Raw genomic sequence first — 20,302 nt, forward strand, 5'->3', positions numbered from 1 at the left:
AGTTTTTTGGTTGGGAGAAAATTATCCAACCTGGCTACTTTGTTTAGTTGTGACAAATCCAATTTTTTAATTTTAAAAAATTTTTTTTATTTGTATTAATTGGCTCTGAATCTACTTTTTTACTAACGTTTGACAGTTCGCTTTCGAATTGTTGTGATTGTCGTTTCGATTCACTTTTTCTCAATGTTCCACAAAAAAATTCACTCGACAATGATGAGCTTGGTCGATCACTTGCAAAAAAGGTGAGTGTGCTGAGCGAGTGTGCTTGAATAGTACGCTGTCTAGAAGTGTTCCGATTATATACTCTAGCCCTTAACCCCTCTATAACAGTTAGAAATCCGTAATTGTTTATAAATAAAGTAACCAACGCTCACGCTAACGCATCGGTGACCCGCCTGACCGTCAGTTCTTCCCCAGCGGGGTGGAGTACGAGGGATCGAGAGGACCGGTTCGATGACCCCCAAAGTTTCGGTCGAAGCGAGTTCAAACCTACCCGCCGACGCTACGGAATTTGTTTGTTTGCAAATAACAACGACACCAACGATCGCCCCATGTAAAATGATCCCCTTCGATCGGAAGATTCGACAAAAAAAAAATATTTACGAATTCCTTTCATCTCGGCGATAGCGAGAAAGAGAAGGGCTGAGGGGGGCTGCAGGTCAAAACCGCCAGCGTTTTTGAAAGACCAAAATGGCGGTCTCACGATGATTTGTTTGTTTGCAAATAACAACGACACCGACGATCGCCCCATGTAAAATGATCCCCTTCGATCGGAAGATTCGACCAAAAAAAAATATTTACGAATTCCTTTCATCTCGGCGATAGCGAGAAAGAGAAGGGTTGAGGGGGCTGCGGGTCAAAACCGCCGGCGTTTTTGAAAAAACAAAATGGCGGTCTCACGATGAGCGCACACCGTGGGCTACCTCGCCAGCGGGGGAGGGGGAATCGACGGTGAGTCACGTGCGTCTCGGCTGACGGGTTTGCGTCTCGGCTAACGGGTTTGCGTCTCAGCTAGATTGTGGGTAATGAAGGAATTTTCATCCAGAACCCCCCTTGTATATCTACTGATATTGTCAGAAAATCACGAAGTCGCTCCTCAGAATCAAAGATAAATGAACCAAATCACGGGCCCTTAATCGGCCCGCTACACAACAAAATACTCTTTCAGAGAGGCTTCAGATTTCGTAGCACCAGAGTAATAGACCTTACCTTAAATGCAGAGATAGACGAGTAGAACAGAGAAAAAGTGCAAAAGAAAAGCAGATAGATCACAGATATAGAATTTAAGCGATAGCGGTAACAGAAAAACAACGTCCGACATATCTATGGTCCGACCATAGATATATTGAACTAGATCGGACAAGATCATGGCGGATTCTAGTGTATGGGTTTAAATGTAGGCGGCGCGCTCGGCGAAAAAACCCAAATTGAGGATTTAGCTTCAGGCCACTGTTTTACTCACAGAATTACCTAAACCCCATGATTTGCTTAACAGGTCGATATGATAATTTTATGAAACTGTTCGACTTGACCGACAGATATGTGACCAAGCGACATGAGCCATGTTATACACGGTATCCATAAATTTTTAACGTGATATATTAGATACAGTTATACATGGCTGTTTTACCCGTGATAAATTATTGCAGTAATGTCTCAACAAGCAGAACACAAAATCCAAAAATGCACGAATGCACGGCATAGTGGATTGTACCCTCCATGTAAACAGGATATATTTTTCAAAGTGTTACAAGGTGTTTTCTCAAAAACTGAGGATTATTTTGGAAAATTTTTGAAACAATAATTGCAGAATCATAGAAGAAAAATTCAATAATACCATAGATATTGAAATTTAGCTGGATTGTATGGGGGTTTTGAGGGTCACTTGGTTTTCCGAGCGGAAATCCATATTTTGTATTGCAGATTCGTAATTTACAAGAAAAGCTAAGCAGCATTCGTACAAAACATTTTTTTCATAATCATCATTTTGCAATTATAATATACAAAATTAATTTTACACGCAAAAACTAAAACTTCTGAAGAAAAATCGCAGAAGACAAAGAGAAGATATTAGAAAGTTTAGAATTCTATAAATTTCTGAACGAGGAATTTTGGCACTTGAAATGACCGAGAGGGTCATTTTAAAGGCCATGGAAAGTCAAAATCAATTTTTTCAAAAAGTACGGAAAATTTGGTAAAAAAAAAGGTGTATCGAGATTTTTTTTCATTGTTCCGAAATATGACATCCTTGGCTATCTTTGAACTGCTGAAATTAGAATCAATAATTTTCAAAAATCTAAAATTTTTACACAAATCTCAGATGAATATTCTCACAAGGTTCAGAGAAATTTTTTTTTGCCACATACGTACCCATATGTATTCTGTATTGCCTATGTATACAGCTTATGATGCATTGTACACCGAGGATGATTGTAAGATCTAATATCTGATCATAGTGTATCAATCTTAGAACACTGAAACAAAACCTGTGATTTGGCAATGTTGCACCGAGTATATATAATATATATTTATATATATATATATAATTCCTACTTTTGATTCTACAATATACTCGAGATAACTTTATGCGCAGCGTTGCCGGATCACCATTGACCACGAAAATAACGTGTTGGAATTAAAAAGAGAATGATATTTCAAATTATCGTATCGCATCCACAAAAACGGTGAAGTGCTTTTTTTTTTTTCTTTAAATTTGTTTAAAGAACTTTTTTTTTTACTCTCATAAATTTGTTCAAAAAATTATCTCAGAAAAATTATTTTTACATTTCACATCAGATTCTACCTGGTAAGAAATAATTTCATTCTGTATAGAGCTTTTGTGGAATCTATTTTGTTTCAATTGGTGATACGACTCTGTAACGAAGCGTTCCTCTTTATCAAGTTTTTATTAACCCGCTTTCTTGTCCATCTGTTTGTCTCCTCAGTAAAAATTTTGCAATCGATTTTAAACCAACTTCCTAATGAGCTAGATATTTGAAACTTCAAACACTCCTCATAACTGGATGACAATACAATATGAACTTCTTTTCGTAAAAAAAGAAATAAAAAAAAAAACGGATCGATAATCAATGAGATTTATAATAATGAAATTTAACAAAATATAGTTATTGACACGATTAAAAGCAAATAGCTTGTTCTTCGAATAAATTTTGTTCCAATATACCACGTTTGGTTTTTTGCGGATATCTCGGAAACTATTGCAGATATCCCAAATTTGAAAGAAGGTTCATGAAGAGCAGAAAACATACTAAAAAAAAGTCCAACCTTCCTGAACTGTACCGCGAATATTCATAACTTTAATTGAGCTATGAGAAAATGACCGATGACGCCTGATTCGGCTCCCGCGCGCGATGATTGTTTCAGAGGCATATGCGAAAAAAATGTATCCAACAGTCTATATATGAATATTAAGGAATGAAAAAATTCAAGTACGTACTGGACACTCTAGTAAACAATAATCAGTTGGAAAAAAAATTTATTCATCATTTTTCAATGTACTATGCTTTTGTAAATTGAAAACTCTTTCTCAATAGGCAAATAACAAAAAAACTCGGATAATTAACAAACCGAAAGTTTCAAATTCCTTCCACTTCGTTGAAGCTATGGAGAAAAATTAAAAATATAAAAAAAGGAGTGACATTTTTTTTTTAGGAAAACATTTTCTTGTTTAAATCATAATTTCAATTGTTATTTGACATTCTAAAGGAAAAAAATTTCTCAATTATTTTCAAATTGTTTTTCGCATTACAATTTGTTATAAACAAATGAATTTTCGAGCGAGATTTTTTTTTATTACTAAATATGATACAATAACAACTGTGTGTGGGTTTTTGAACAAAAAAAATTCTAGTTTTTTTTTAATTTAAAAAATTTATGGATCTTGAATTTTTTCGTTCTCTTCGAGTTTCTTACCTTTGTTACCAAAATTACTACTATCGTATTATTACTTGCCGTATCAACAGTTAATGAGTAATTCTAGTTCTAATTTTTTTCCAACTGATTATTGTTTATTAAAGTGTCCAGCAAGTACCTAAATTTTTTTATCCCTCAATATTCATATATAAACTGTTGAATAAATTTTTTTTTTGCTCATGTCTCCCAAACGAGCATCGCGCGTGGGAGCCGAATCAGGCGTCATCGGTCATTTTTTCATAGCTCAATTAAAATCATAAATATTCGTGGTGCAGTTCAGGGAGGTTGGACTTTTTTTTAGTGTGTTTTCTTCCCCTTTTGAATTTTTTTCAGATCAAATTTCAGATAGCCGCAATAGTTTTCGAGATATCCGCAAAAAACCGAACCCTACTTTTTTCCATTAAATTGTTTATTACTTTTGTAATTTTTTCAACCGCGTTGTCATGCGATTTCTGAAGTTTCTCGAGCTCATTCTGGATCCAAAAATCACCTTTACATTGAATTCGGCGAAGGCTAACTCAAATTTGACCAAAAGGCACTTGTTGACTAGACTATAGGACTAGAAGGACGAAAAAAGAGCGAGGTGCAAAAGTGATAATTTGCTGGGAAGCGAGTGTTGTCGCTTTGATGCGCGGCGAGCTAAAGCCTGGTTACTGGTGTGAGTGAGGTTAGTTTGGACAGAAATCGTTTAGACAGAATCCGTTTCTACGGAGAAAATTTGCCCAGGGTTCGTTTGGACATAAGAAATTTCGACTTAGGTTCGTTTGGATACAAATGCAAACGACCCTAAGTCGGTCGGTAGAAAATAAACTAACTAAAGAAAATGAATCGAAGAAAATGACAACACGTTAATGATAGAATTAAGTTCCAGTGAAAATTAATTGAACAATCTAATTTCTTTGAAAAACTTGTTACAAGTTTTCTTCTCACTTAGAAATCATTATTTCCCAATTGATTTTCAATTAATTCTCCTTTCCTCGGCATCTTTGGATTTTGATTTTGGTTTTGTTTTTCTAAATTTTTTCTGTACTCGAAAATCTTTCCATCGTGACATATTAACAAGTTCACAAAAAGCTGAACAACGAACAAACTCCTACTCGCAAGCCCCAACAAGAATAACAGTTATATTCAGTTTTTTTTTTTTTTTTTCGACCGATAGTTTGTGTTAGCGAACATGAAATACTACTTTTTTCCAAAGCCGTAATATTGCGAACTATACTGAAATTTTTTTCAACCGAACAAGAATAATTCTCCTTACAGAAAATATTGTATTTCAGATTTTTGTATTCAAATGTGAACAAATTTCACATTTCCATTTGCACTGAAATCATCCTAGTGATGAGAGAAGCTCATCTGCTGCACCGTAATACCGATAGTCCGGACGAGCGTGTTATATTTGTCGCGCGTCACCGTCTATAAGGATGAATTTGAAGATTGGATCTACAGATCGTTCGTGCGGTTGACCGATAATCTCTCAGAGGTCGATGAAGGGTCTGTTTTACCATGAAACGCAGAGGGCGCTCTGGGCTGGCACTCTTATTTTGCGACTTAATACCCTATGACTCTCACTTTTCGCAACTTGTCCGATCTAGTTCAATATATCTATGGTCCGACGTTAATTGTAGCTGAACACAGAAGAAGGAATCGATCTTGATCTTGATCCTCGTAGACGGTGGTTCTTCTCTTCCTTGTCCTCTGGTATGGTGGGGGAGAACAATTAGGCAATACCATTGGTCATCCATCACACGTGATTTTTGCTGTAAGATTCGGGGCGCCTCGTCAGTCGTCGGGAACTTAGGTGTTGACGGAGAGTAGCGAGACGTATGCACTATGCTGCTCTCTTTTCCTCTCGTGCAGCAAATGTGGAACTCAGTACGGTAATTGTAGAATTTGCAGGCGAGAACTTGCTGCGTATGTCATGCGGTGTAGGTGCGTTATTTGGGCTTCTCCCTGGTGCGGTAGCCTCTCGACCTTCCGGCCCTAGCTAGAAAAACACCACAGGTGGAAGGTTCACCAGAAACCAGCAATCAGCTGTGGCACGGGGAGACCTGAGAATGTTGCGCTCATCCTGTTCCTCCTCCAGACGTCGTGGGGTGCTATACTCACCCATCGACACGACGGTTACTTCCCTTTGGGATGCGATACTATCATAGGCCTTTCTGAGGGCCAATATGACGTCGGAACCGGAGACGAGAACACTAGGTGGTGTAGCTGATTTTTACCTCGAGAAAACTTCATTTCTTCCTTCGGGATTCGACCGCAGCGGGACCCTGTTGCCGTAGCGAGTAGCCCTATTTCCCACGCTGCTTCGAGAATCAGTCAGCTTGCGATATTGTTACATCCTCACCAGCAACCCCTAGAAACCTTTACTTATCGACATACGGTTACTACTAGTTTATATTCATATCTTCTGTTTTTCATTATCTTAGAAAAATCCACTTTACCTACAGTCAATCCATCTCCTTCATTCATATGAAATATGTAATTAGAAAAAACTATCCATGGTAGACATAATTTTTTCCAATTCTTTTATCAAACTCATGGTCTTGATTAACATAAATATCATTTATGTAAACTTAAACTCGGAGAATTTCTTGAAACGAAAAATCTCGTTATATTGAAAATAAGGACAACTATTTCCCCTGAGAACCTAGAACCTCCCTTCATTGCTCGTCGCTTGGACCACTTATCCAATCGACTCGCACCATGAAAACTCTAAACAAATCCTGAAAAACCCAAGAACTATCAGCCAATGAAACCACCCTCTCCAGCATCCCGCCAAACTAAAACTATCCCTTCTTTTCCAATATACGAACCTTCCTTTTTGAGTTAAGATTCTATTCCATCTCTTCTATCCAGAACTTTCAAGAGTAAAACATCTCCCCAGAATAAAAACAGTTATTCTCAGGATCATACATTCAGTCCAATAACCGTTAAGAAATCAATCAAAGAAATTCAAAGAGTGCGAGTGTAAATCAAGACCACTGTACTAAACAACATAAAGTTAAATTCAGTAAATAAAATCAAATCTGTTATCCAGTTACAATAATAAAAAATAACCAAAGATCAAAATTTAACCTTTGCAATAAACTGAATTTACCTGAACTTGTACCTAAATAATTATTTCAACTACGCTTAGTAGTGGCTGACAAACCCACATCTACCTTAGTTAGAGTTGTTAAATTGATACGATAATTATCTATCGACCTATCATCGAAGACGTAACAGCTCTACCTAGTAATAAATTTGGTGGCAGCGGATTTGGAATCGTCAGCCGGAAATAATTAATTGAGAAACATCAAGATACCAGGATTGACGGAATTAACTCTTCGAAGAACAAAAATTTCTGCACTGAAAATTATTAACACTGATAAATAAAAGAAATACTGAATCTTCGTGACTGATCATCCCCATATTCCACGTAAAAGAGAAGAAGACGTTCAACAAGATCATCGACAAAAAAAACTACTTGATTTCATCGATCCTGAACCTGATCCATCGCCGCTCAACGGACATCGCATCGCTCAGAGGACAGTGCTCAACACTTCTGCCTACCGCAACGCACACAGATAAACAAGCTCTTTCAACACATCTGCAATCGTCATACCAGTCTGCGTAAAGTGAGTCAAACAAAATTACGACAATAATGCCTAACGACGACGTAAGCAGCATGGAAATTTCCAGAGTCAATCAGACTCAGTCTCAATCTAATCCTGGACAATCACAATCATCAAACACATCATTAGGTCTTAACGATACTAACATTAATAATAAGAGATTTGATTACAAAGATTTTTTCAAAACGATACCAGATTTTGACGGTACTTCCGAAGGTTACTCAATTCAAGCTTTTATTAAAGATTGCGAAGATGCCAAAGAATTCATACCTAATTGTGGAGAAAGATTTATAGTTAGAATGCTATGTTCGAAATGCAAAGGAGAATCATTAAAACGCGTTAGCGATGGACACTTACAAACTATTGACGATCTCGTTAGTTTACTCAATCTTCACTTCAGACAGACGAAACAAATTTCTGTATGGCTTAGGGAATTCAATGACTTTGAGCAAAGACCAGCAGAAAGAATTATTGATTTTAATTACAGAATCGGGAAACATTTACAATTAACAGTCTTAGAAATCGAGCTTGCAGGTGGTCAAAATGTAGAAGCTAGAAAAATAGCAGCCACAGAAGCTGCTATCCAATCCTTTGTATCGGGAATTTTTCCAAGATATGCATTATTTTTACGCGAAGGCCCGTATAATTCACTCCCTGATGTGGTCGCAGAAGCAATGAGAATTGAAAAGCATCACCAGGAAATGAAGAATATAGCGAAATTATTCACATTTCAAGAACTTGCCAAAAAAGAATGTCTTCCGATTGAAACTAATCAAAAAAAATTTGAACCGCGTAATAACAATCAAAATAATCAACCCAATAACTCTAATAACTATAACAATCCAAATAATTCAAATTCCAACTCTCGAACCCAAAATAACAGCAAATTTTGTAATTATTGCAAACGGACTAATCACGTTATAAATGATTGCCGTTACCGTAATAAAAACTCTAATCGAAATTCCAACTCTAATCCTATCCAAACTCGAACGGAAAATCCACACGCGAATCTCGAATGTAATTACTGCAAAAAAAAGGGTCACATAATCCGAGACTGTAGAAAAAGAGCATACAATAACGCCAAACGCCAAACGCGAAACAAGCCAAACGCAAACAGGTAATAACCCTGCCGACCAGGCGGGAAACGAACAAACTCCCCTTCGTTCCGACGCAGCGACGGGGAACTCCCAACCCCAGCGTCAAGCAACACCACCAACCTCAGCGCAATAAAAAATAAAACAAAAGAATATAACATTCAAACCGCAGAATGTAAACTCGGTTCAATATCGCCTCATCATAGATCACCCTCCATAATAATAAAATCAATAGATTTGAACTCGTTAAATAACAAATTTTTAATAGACACAGGATCCCAATTGAATTTAATAAGAATCAACAAATTGAAAAATCCGGGATTAATCGATCCCTCAACCGTATACGAATTAAATGGAATATCTGAATTTGATAAACCAATGACTCTAGGAAAAATTCTAATTGAAATAAATAATGTTCTCGGAGAATTTAATGTTGTACCGCAAAACTTTCTACTAGATTATACTGGAATCATAGATATCTCTGCTGGAATCATTGGATCCGAATTTATGCAAAATCACAACGGAAAAATAGATTATAAATCGAATACCATTACCATCGATGATGTTGAAATTCCTTTCTCGGATAAAGAAAGTATTCTGCTCCCGGCCAGACGAAAGACTATCATGTTCGTTCGAGTAGGAATCCCAAATGTTGAAAATGGTTATGTACCTCAATTAAATCTTCACAAAGGTATTTTTGCTGGTGAAGCCATTGTAACAAATAACAATGGTATAGCTTATTTATACGCGATAAATACCCTGGAACACGAGGTTGAAGTGGACATCCCCGTAATTCCATTATATCCTTTTGATATAAGCGTAGACGAGGACGAAAATTCAGTAACAAATAAAATCACAGAGCACAAAATTACTCGGACGCGAGGAAACCGTGCTAATGAGATTATTAACTTGTTGCGAATCGATCACTTAAACTCGGAAGAGCGTAAATCGTTTATCGACTTAATTGAAGATTACTCTGACCTTTTCCATATTCCAGGAGAATCACTTCGTGCTACAGATACTTGCATGCATCAGATTAATACTACAGATAGTATTCCCATAAATACTAGACAATATAGACATCCACCTTTTCAAAAACCAGAATTAGAAAAACAAATTTCGGATCTATTGAAAATGAATATCATAGAACCATCTAAGTCACCATATAACTCTCCGTTATGTATAGTTCCCAAAAAAAAAGACTCAAAAGGTAATAAAAGATGGCGATTAGTTATAGATTACAGAAAATTAAATGAAAAGACCATAGGAGACGCGTATCCATTGCCCTTAATCTCAGATATTCTCGACCAACTAGGCGGAGCCAAATATTTCTCAATATTTGACCTAGCCTCGGGATTCCATCAAATCAAAATGGATCCAGAACACAAACACAAAACAGCCTTTACTACCCCTCATGGCCACTATGAATTTAATAGAATGCCTTTTGGTTTGAAAAACGCTCCAGCTACGTTTCAAAGACTTGTGGATTTGGTTTTATTAGGTTTACAGGGAAACGATTTATTCGTGTACTTAGACGATATCGTGATCTATGCGCGATCACTTGAAGAACATTCGATTAAATTTAGAAAACTTGCTGATCGATTACGTAAAGCTAATTTAACTTTGCAACCGGATAAATGCGAATTTCTGAGAACAGAAGTAAAATACCTTGGTCGTATAATTTCATCAGATGGTGTTAAACCAGACACGAAAAAATTAGAAGCCGTACAAAAATTTCCTACACCCAAAACTCCGAAAAACGTCAAACAATTTCTAGGACTCGCAGGTTATTACCGCAGATTTATTAAAGATTTTGCAAAAATTGCCAAGCCGTTATCGGATTTAACAAGCAAAAATAAAAAATTTGAATGGAATTCAGAAACTCAATTAGCCTTCGAAACTTTACGTAATAAATTATGCAATCCACCAATATTGCAATACCCAGATTTTTCAAAACCTTTCGTTGTTACAACAGACGCATCGGGATATGCAGTCGGAGCTATTTTTGCGCAAGGTAAGATTGGCGAAGACCTACCTATTTCTTATGCTTCACGCGTTTTGGACAAACATGAAAGAAACTACTCAACCACCGAAAAGGAAATGGCAGCAACGGTTTTTGCATTAAAAACTTTTAGACCGTATCTCTATGGTAGACAATTTACGTTAATCACCGATCACAGACCGCTAGTATGGGTAAATTCAATGAATGATCCAACGTCGCGTGTAATGAGATGGAGAGAACGTCTAAAAGAATTCGACTATAAAATTCAATATAAAGCCGGTAAAATAAATACGAATGCTGATGCTTTATCGCGGAATCCCGTTAATGCTGAATATAGAGAAATATATCCTATAAAATTCAAATGGCGAAAATCCCAAGACTTTAACCATCAACCCAACCCAGGCGTTGCCAGATTAAGATCATCGTCTGATTCCGATATACGGACTATTTTACAACGGTTGTACGAGTGAAACAAATTCTTCGGATGAAGAGAAGAACCAAAAATTGAAAAATAAATATTCCAGTATGAAGACAGAATCAAACAAAGAAACTTTTCCAAGCCCTGCACGTGAAAGTCATAAAGATATGCCTCTTATGAGCACTTCAGATTCAAACATCGAGGATTTCCCTGGCTCTGCACGTGGAAGTCGTAAAATTGGTGAAACAACCAAGTCTATAGATGAAGAAAACCCTGGAGGACCGCGTTTAGACTTGGTCGTCGAAACTAACATAAACCAGGCTCCTGCTGTAAACACTTCCATGGAATTTACAGACGGTCAGCCTGCACTCAAGAGGTCCCATGCGAACTCAAACACTCCAGAATACTCTCGTAGGAAAAAAAGTAAAGCGGCCATGAAGCGAAAATCTGACACAAGACGCTTTACTCCATTCAAAATCAAGGAATCATCTTCGGAAGAAGAAACTCTAAATCCTAGAAACCATATTAAACTATCTACTACTAAAACCAACCTCAATGAAAATTCTCCTAGTAAGCGAGAAATCCAAACTCAAGATGAAAATCCAAACCTAGTTCAAAACATTAGATTATTTGAAAATTTTAGTAGTCCAGATCATACTCAAAATCATAGATCCATTCAAAATGAATCTTCGATCATCTTTGAATATATCGATTCTCAATCTTCATCTAATGAAAGTCTGAGTGAAAAAGTTAAACAAAATGAATCCTCGATTCTCCCGGACTATTCCGATGTTCAATCCTCACATTCTGATAATCAAGAATCTGATAATAGTATAACTCATGATATTTCAGAAAATCTTATGAACGTAAGCATAAAGAAAAAAGATTTTCCAACTAATACTTCAGACCCTAACCACTCCCTTATTTCCTCCCTTACCCCAAACCAAGACTCCTTCGCACCCCCTCGAGTCCTAAGTGCTCAACCTCCTAGCCCCTCCCATGACTCCAGCCCCCAACCCTATAAACCCTCTACGACACAGACTAACATACCCCCTGTATCCCAAGCAACCGATACCACTCAAAGTCCTTCGAATATTCAAACTAATAAATCTTCAAGTACAACAAACAATTTTCAACGAATATTAGCAAGACAATTATTAAACAAACGTTCATATAAATCAGCCGAATTCACTCCGTCTCCAAAATCGAGAACCAAACCAAAAATTGACAGAAGTTTGATTCAACCGATTAATTTAAATTATGAACCACCGAATCATAACGTTGTTCAGGGTAACGCAATATTTTCTTCTGAAGAAGGAAAAAATGGTCCACAAACTATGGAAGTTACAGCACAAGTTCATGCAGTTGAAGAACCAACTCATTCTTACGAAAACCAATTTAATATCACAAACGAAATAACCATGGACGAGCATTTAGAACAAGAAGCTATGGAAATAGAAGAAATTCCTACGGACAATAGCGACTCGGATGACGAAAAAATATTGAAACCCTCGAGTAATATAATCATTCAAAACAGACCGGATACTATAAACAAAACCAGGAAAGCTCAAGAGGTTTCCAAAGCCAGACCAAATGTTCAAGTTTACAAAAAGCAGATGCCTGAATATATGACCAACCGTCCCTTCGAAATTCGACGCTCTACAGGACAACGTAAGCCGACTAAATGTGCAGTTGCAGTGAAAATAACCACACAGAGCGTAAAGAAAAATCGAAAGAACCTAAAAAGACTGCTATAAGTAAAAAACAAGGTCAACAAAATAAAACTTCTGATCAAAGACAGAATATTCAAATCCCTGAAATATCGGCGATTCTTGAAGAAATTGAGGAACTACAAGAAGATAATAGTAAAAATAAAGATAACACAGATCAGAATAATTTAGAAAATGAAGAACTACAAGACGACATGAACGAGGATAAGGACAATATAGATCAAAATAATTTAATTCAAACTGATATTTCGAAGAATCAATCCGAAAATTTAGACCAATTAATAAATGCCAACATAACAAATACACCATTGCGTAATATTCCAAACACTAGTATACGACCTTCAATACCCGGTATAACGGAAAATTTCAGTAACTTGATAGAAACACGGGATAACCTAGAGATGAAAAAAGATAACTACATTTGCTTTATTTCTGCAGATGGTACAGTATCAAGCGAAATAGGAAAACGTTTATTAGAAATTGGACTCCTGAATAAAATTACTCCGTTAAATAAATATAAAATAGGTCAAGTAATTATAACAGGTACTTCTAAAAAAACGGTATTCGCTCTTGTAACGCAAGAAAATGATCAAGATTCCCCGAAAGAAATAAACTTCTATAAAGCATTCAATAATCTAAAATCAACGATGGAAAACATGAAAATAAAAAGCGCAAGAATATCACGAGGCAGAAGCAACCTAAACGATACAGCCTGGATACGAATTAAAAATATAATCCGCGAAACGTTCGAAAAAACCCATATTCAAATAACAATCTGTAAGGACAAAATAATCATACCCCTGGTAGAGCAAAGACAAAAAATAATTCAGGAAAACCATGAATCACCAATCGCAGGCCACAAAGGCGTTACTAAAACTTACAATAGAATTAGACAGAAATATTTTTGGGACAATATTAAAAAACAGGTGGAAGATTTTGTCAGAAAATGTATAAGCTGTCAGAAAAAGAAATTAGTATGAATTAAAACAAAACAACCAATGGTCATTACAGACACTTCTGCAAACGTTTTTGCTAAATTAGCACTCGATATCGTAGGACCTATTAATACACCTTCTGATAAGGGTTATAAGTATATCCTTACGATGCAAGACGACCACTCAAAATTTTGTTCAGCAATACCATTAGTCAACGCAACAGCAGACAATATAGCAGAAGCCTTAGTAGTAAATTTTATATGCAATTACGGATGCCCAAAATTAATTCTAACAGATCAAGGAGCAGCATTTATTGGTCAAGTAATGAAAAGATTAGCTAAAGCCTTCAAAATCAATCAAATAAAAACGACAGCATTTCATCCGCAATCGAACGGCTCCTTAGAGAGAAGTCACCAAGTTCTATCTGATTATCTAAAGCATTATACAAATAAAAAGAACTGGGATGAATGGCTCCCACACGCTACATTCGCATATAATACAAGCATACACGAAGGTACAAAATATAGCCCATATCAATTAGTCTACGGACGTGATGCACGTTTACCTTCAGAATTTCCATACATAGACGAAGTGCTTACCTATGACGATCATGTTAAAAATCTCACACTTAAACTAATCGAATCCAGAAACACAGCTCGCGAAAATTTAGAAAAAGCAAAATTAAAATCCAAACAGTATTATGACAAGAAAATTAATCCCGTGAATTTCAAAATTGGACAAGAAATATATTGATTCAAAAATCAAAGGACCGGAAAATTGGACGATAATTACAAAGGTCCGTATAAAATTACAGAAATTTTTCCAGACAAAAACGACATAGAAATCGAATTAAATAAAAACAAAAGAAAAATAATACATTGCGATCGAGCTAAAATAACTTACTAATCCTTTCGCTCATACGAACATTCCCTCACATCAGCGTACATTTCTTTCCAGGACCGAAAGAATGGACACGTCCAACATCAGGTCAACCCTCATGGGACTTTTAATTCTTACTCTTCGGATAGGTGATAGTTTAATAGCCTACGACTGCTGCGCCCCATCTATGAATATTACAACCTTGTCCCTGCTTAATATCAAAGAATGCGATATTCCAATTTCTAAACCGATAACTAACACTACAAAAATTCAACTATTACAGACCGCAGATTTTTCCCATGTAAAAATAGTACAATGTAAAATCGAGATACACAGATCTGTATATCATTGCGGTATGCATTCGCATATCTCAATGGTATCTAACGGGGACATTGAATATATAATAGAAATTTCACACGAAGAATGTAACAAAATAATTAACACCAGATCCTATACAACATATAATAAACATCTATGATAATAGTGTGTTCTACAATATACCACAGAATACAACCTCTTCTAGAACAATTAAGTTAGCAGGAAGCGTAGATAGTGATGGAACATGTAAAGGTGAACGATTCTCAGATCACTACGGCTCTTGGGACAACGTAGTGGTTCAAGGCCAAATATTTTTTACGATCCAAGAATATCTAGCAACAGTTAACCTAGAGAAAAACGAAATAATCCTTCGTTCCGGTGTTCGATGCACCTATTCCGCGGGAGATTGTATGGATCTCGAAGGTGGTAATACCTTTTGGAATTTAATCCCGATCGATCAATGCAAATTTCATAGATTCACAGTGCTGTACGAAGGGAAGGCCCAAAAAATTAAAGACAACTCAATTCATAAATATGGCGAAGAAATCTATTCCTTAACCTCTGATGAAATAACTTTCGCACTTTCCGTTAGGGGCTACCTTCCAGTCTGTGGTTATAAACTCATTAAAACAGAACATCCACGACTCTTTATCCTGGATAGAGAGGATGGAGATTTTTTCGCACGTAAAACAGGAATCGCAGTAACTAATATGGACATGTTCACCTATATAAATTCAAAATTCGTTTACCTCGAACGCCACCTTCGTAATCAAATAATATCCCTATACAACGACGTAATTATGCAAGAATGCAAATTAGAAAACAGAGTCTTGCACAATTCTCTAGCTCTAGCTCCTCTAGCTCCAGCCGAATTCGCTTACCACTTTATGAAAAAACCCGGATATATAGCACACATCTCGGGAGAAGTCGTCAGGATAGCTAAATGTGTACCTGTTGAGGTAAAAACCCGTAAAACCGAAGCATGTTTTCAAGAATGACCAATCTTCAGAGGCAATGAAAGTTTATTCATGTTACATAGAACGCACATTCTCGTAAAAACTGGAAATCAAATCGACTGTAACTCTTTTCTTGCTCCTATGTATAATATTAATAATGCTTGGTATCAAGCCCTGCCGCAATTAGCCACCGCTATAGCACCAGAGGAAATCTCGGCACAAACTAAAAGCTCGTGGAAATATGAAAACCCCTCTAACCTTGCATCTGGTGGAATCTATTCAATTGAAGATCTAGATAAATTGCGCAACAGTATCATGTTCCCGGTCGAAAAACCAGCAGTATTACACACTATCACAAGAGAGGCTACGGGACAAGAATCCCTAAATTAAGGAATATCAGTTAACAATTTAATAGACGAAAATGCAATTAAGCGCACCATTGAAAAAGCTTGGGGACGAATTTACAGTTTTTTCTATACAGTCGGTACCTTTAGTGTTACGTTAGTCGGTGCATGGGTAACTTTCAGAGCCATAAAATTCGCAATAGATACTCTTGTTCGCGGCTACGCCCTTCACACTATTTACGGGTGGAGCTTATGGCTTCTCGGAGCATTATGGGATTCTGTAACCAACTTGCTTCTACATCTTAATAATAATCGCTCAGCTCGTACTAGGATGAATCAAAAGCCTCAAACTAATGTAGAAAACCCAGAAAACGAAAACGACAATTCCAACAACCCTCGGGCAAATCAAACAAATATTGAAATGATTCAAGTCAACTCGCAGAATAACCAGTAATCGGAAAGCCAAACCACAACTCAAACACAAGACACAACAACAATTAATTCAGCAGCTCAGCAGCGTCGTTTCATGTAAAGAACTAATACCTTAATAAAATGTCTAAAATAAGATCATTGGAATTAAACTACAAATATAAATCTTGAAACAATCAATTTATAAGCGTATGTATTAAACTTGAAATTTAACAAAAATCTTAAATGAATAAAATGTTTATTAAATTACATTCGTTCATAAAACTTAAAATCCCTCCTTCCTGCTTCCAAGCGGGGTGGACCCAATCGTTGACGGGATGATCTTTTCCCCATTGTCCCGCGTGTAACCACCTTATACCGAACAAGTCGAAGGCCGATGATCACCGATTTCGCTTTCGAACTCATCCTCAACACCGCTTCGGTGAACGCGGATCATTCGCCGCTCGTGACGCACAGCCTTCGCCCTCGCAATAGAAATACAGGGGCCGTGCTCCTTTAGGTTTAAAAGACGGATCTATAACAAATAATTCCAGCTTAAATCGCAGAAACAATTCAAACACTGATTCACATCACTCAATAAACAACTCGATAAACACTTACTCGACACCCCCACGACACCGGGATTAGCAAATTAGTTTTCTTAAAAGTCGGATGCATTTTCTTTTTTAATTTTGTTTCTTCGCTTTATAATTACTAGCTACCACAGCGGTACAAAGAGATGATCGTATTAGCCGATATCGCGCCTTAACGCGTGCTTTTATAAACTCTGACCACGCAGAATTTAAAAAAAAGAAACCACTCCCATCAACACAAACTGACCACTCACACTTTAAATTTTTTTTTATTTATTTAAAAAAAAAAACGCAAATGCAATGACCAGTCTCACAATAACCATACCTGAACTTATACCTGACTGACCAAATACCCATAAGAACTACTCCTTTTCCTTTGAACCTTGTACCCACCTTATAAACTAAATCTACGCCCACGAATATCCAGTATAACTCCAGCATGAAATTCAAGAATAAACTTATTCAAAAAAAATAAGAGAAAATCTTACATATGCAAAACTCGAATTGCTAACTACGGACAGAACTATGAAGATCATGAAAAAAAATATTCAATTTTGATTTACATTTATATACTAACAATAGCTAATAATCGAGACACTTACATTTCATAATGTGTTTAAATAATAACTTTTACACTACAATAATTTTACAATTAGTTAATACTTACCATAATTGATTAAGTAATTACTATGAATTCATACGTATACACACTTACCTCAACAATGTAATCGTTAACTATTCTTCAAAATTATATTCGTATCAAAATTATTATACCACACTATATCGAATCATGTAATCAAGCCTAGAATACTATACATTAACCTATAATTATGTAATCAAAATTAGAACATTATCCATTAGTCTATAATCATGTAATTGAAACTCAATATTCATATTATTCTCGTTAATCATAAGTTATATTTTAAGCCCAAGTATCCATACGCTAGTTTTAGAATATTCATGTCGGTACGACAGCTCCCGCTTTACTTCAAGCGAGGACGCTCGAATTCTAAGGGGGGAGGTGTTACATCCTCACCAGCAACCCCTAGAAACCTTTACTTATCGACATACGGTTACTACTAGTTTATATTCATATCTTCTGTTTTTCATTATCTTAGAAAAATCCACTTTACCTACAGTCAATCCATCTCCTTCATTCATATGAAATATGTAATTAGAAAAAACTATCTATGGTAGACATAATTTTTTCCAATTCTTTTATCAAACTCATAGTCTTGATTAACATAAATATCATTTATGTAAACTTAAACTCGGAGAATTTCTTGAAACGAAAAATCTCGTTATATTGAAAATAAGGACAACTATTTCCCCTGAGAACCTAGAACCTCCCTTCATTCCTCGTCGCTTGGACCACTTATCCAATCGACTCGCACCATGAAAACTCTAAACAAATCCTAAAAAACCCAAGAACTATCAGCCAATGAAACCACCCTCTCCAGCATCCCGCCAAACTAAAACTATCCCTTCTTTTCCAATATACGAACCTTCCTTTTTGAGTTAAGATTCTATTCCATCTCTTCTATCCAGAACTTTCAAGAGTAAAACATCTCCCCAGAATAAAAACAGTTATTCTCAGGATCATACATTCAGTCCAATAACCGTTAAGAAATCAATCAAAGAAATTCAAAGAGTGCGAGTGTAAATCAAGACCACTGTACTAAACAACATAAAGTTAAATTCAGTAAATAAAATCAAATCTGTTATCCAGTTACATTAATAAAAAATAACCAAAGATCAAAATTTAACCTTTGCAATAAACTGAATTTACCTGAACTTGTACCTAAATAATTATTTCAACTACGCTTAGTAGTGGCTGACAAACCCACATCTACCTTAGTTAGAGTTGTTAAATTGATACGATAATTATCTATCGACCTATCATCGAAGACGTAACAATATAGCGAGAACCAGTGGTAGTGGGTCGTATGCGGATCTTTTCACTCCATCTGGTTTTGATCCACAAATAACACGACTCTACAAAAAAATTTTCGTTCTTTGTCCTAAAGTTTATACTATTATTTTCCAGTTAGTTATGCACAAAAACGAAAAGAAAATACCTTTTTTCGGTATAAAGTTTGCTTTTGTGATAGTTATAATAATAATACTCATTTTTCAATTTTTTCATAAATTTTAATTGATTTTAAATTTCCAACGTTGCTGAATCGTACTCAAAAAGCAAGTTGGAACAGTTTTAAAGCAGTAGTTTCTGGATTTTTAGGAAATAATAAAGCTGAAAACTACGAAAAGTTGGTTGAGGATACGCTTACAAATTTTAAGGCCATGGGCTGCAGGATGTCATTAAAAGTACATATGCTGCATGCTCATTTGGATAAATTTAAAAACAATATGGGAGCCTATTCCGAAGAGCAAGGAGAACGTTTCCATCAGGACATCATGAATTTTGAACAACGCTATCAAGGCCAATACAATGAAAACATGATGGGCGACTATATTTGGGGTTTATTGAGAGAAAGTAGCTATGAACATAAAAGAAAAAGTAAAAGTGTGCACTTTTAAGTTATTTTCCACTTTTCTGTAAGCTAATTTGATAGTAAAACTTAATAAAAATAATAAACATTTTTATTTCAATAGTTTTATTTTCAATCAAAAATTAAAATCCGAGATTTTTTAAAATTTCGTTCAATCAGTCTTCTAAGCACAAAAGCAAAGTTTTTCATGCCATATATTTTTTTCCGTCTTATTACGACCTAAACTACCGAAATTTAATGCTTTGCAATCAAAGTCAAATTTCATGTTGACCCGTGTAATCAACAGCCCTCTCATATATGGGATGCTACCCTCGGATGCCTTTGCAACGTAGCAATCCGGAGCTGCACATCCGTGAGGTTCGCCATAGCGGTAGATATCAGTGGCATAAAAAATAGCAGGGAGTCATGGTGCAGTACTGAGAGAATCACGGGTGTGGTAGAAATGCCTTCGTGGTGCGGTAGAGATGTCTTCGGGATGCGATGAAGATGTCTTCGTTCAGTCGTAGTTACCGAGTTATGCAAACATAAATTACAAAGCGTATCAAAACTACGTTAACCTGCCTAA

General features: G+C 36.1%; 1 protein-coding gene across 1 annotated transcript; it reads left to right on the plus strand.

The window, feature by feature from the left end:
• The first annotated feature begins 16,557 nt into the window (after positions 1-16,557).
• Positions 16,558-20,174, plus strand: LOC125500692. The gene is made up of 3 exons (XM_048654300.1): positions 16,558-16,676; positions 18,776-18,886; positions 19,429-20,174. Exons 1-3 carry the CDS (start codon positions 16,558-16,560, stop codon positions 19,763-19,765), a joined length of 567 nt encoding a protein of 188 aa, XP_048510257.1. The 3' UTR covers positions 19,766-20,174.
• Positions 20,175-20,302: the final 128 nt, after the last annotated feature.

Source organism: Athalia rosae, chromosome 4 (assembly GCF_917208135.1).
Source record: "Athalia rosae chromosome 4, iyAthRosa1.1, whole genome shotgun sequence".
Taxonomy (NCBI): Eukaryota; Metazoa; Arthropoda; class Insecta; order Hymenoptera; family Athaliidae; genus Athalia; species Athalia rosae.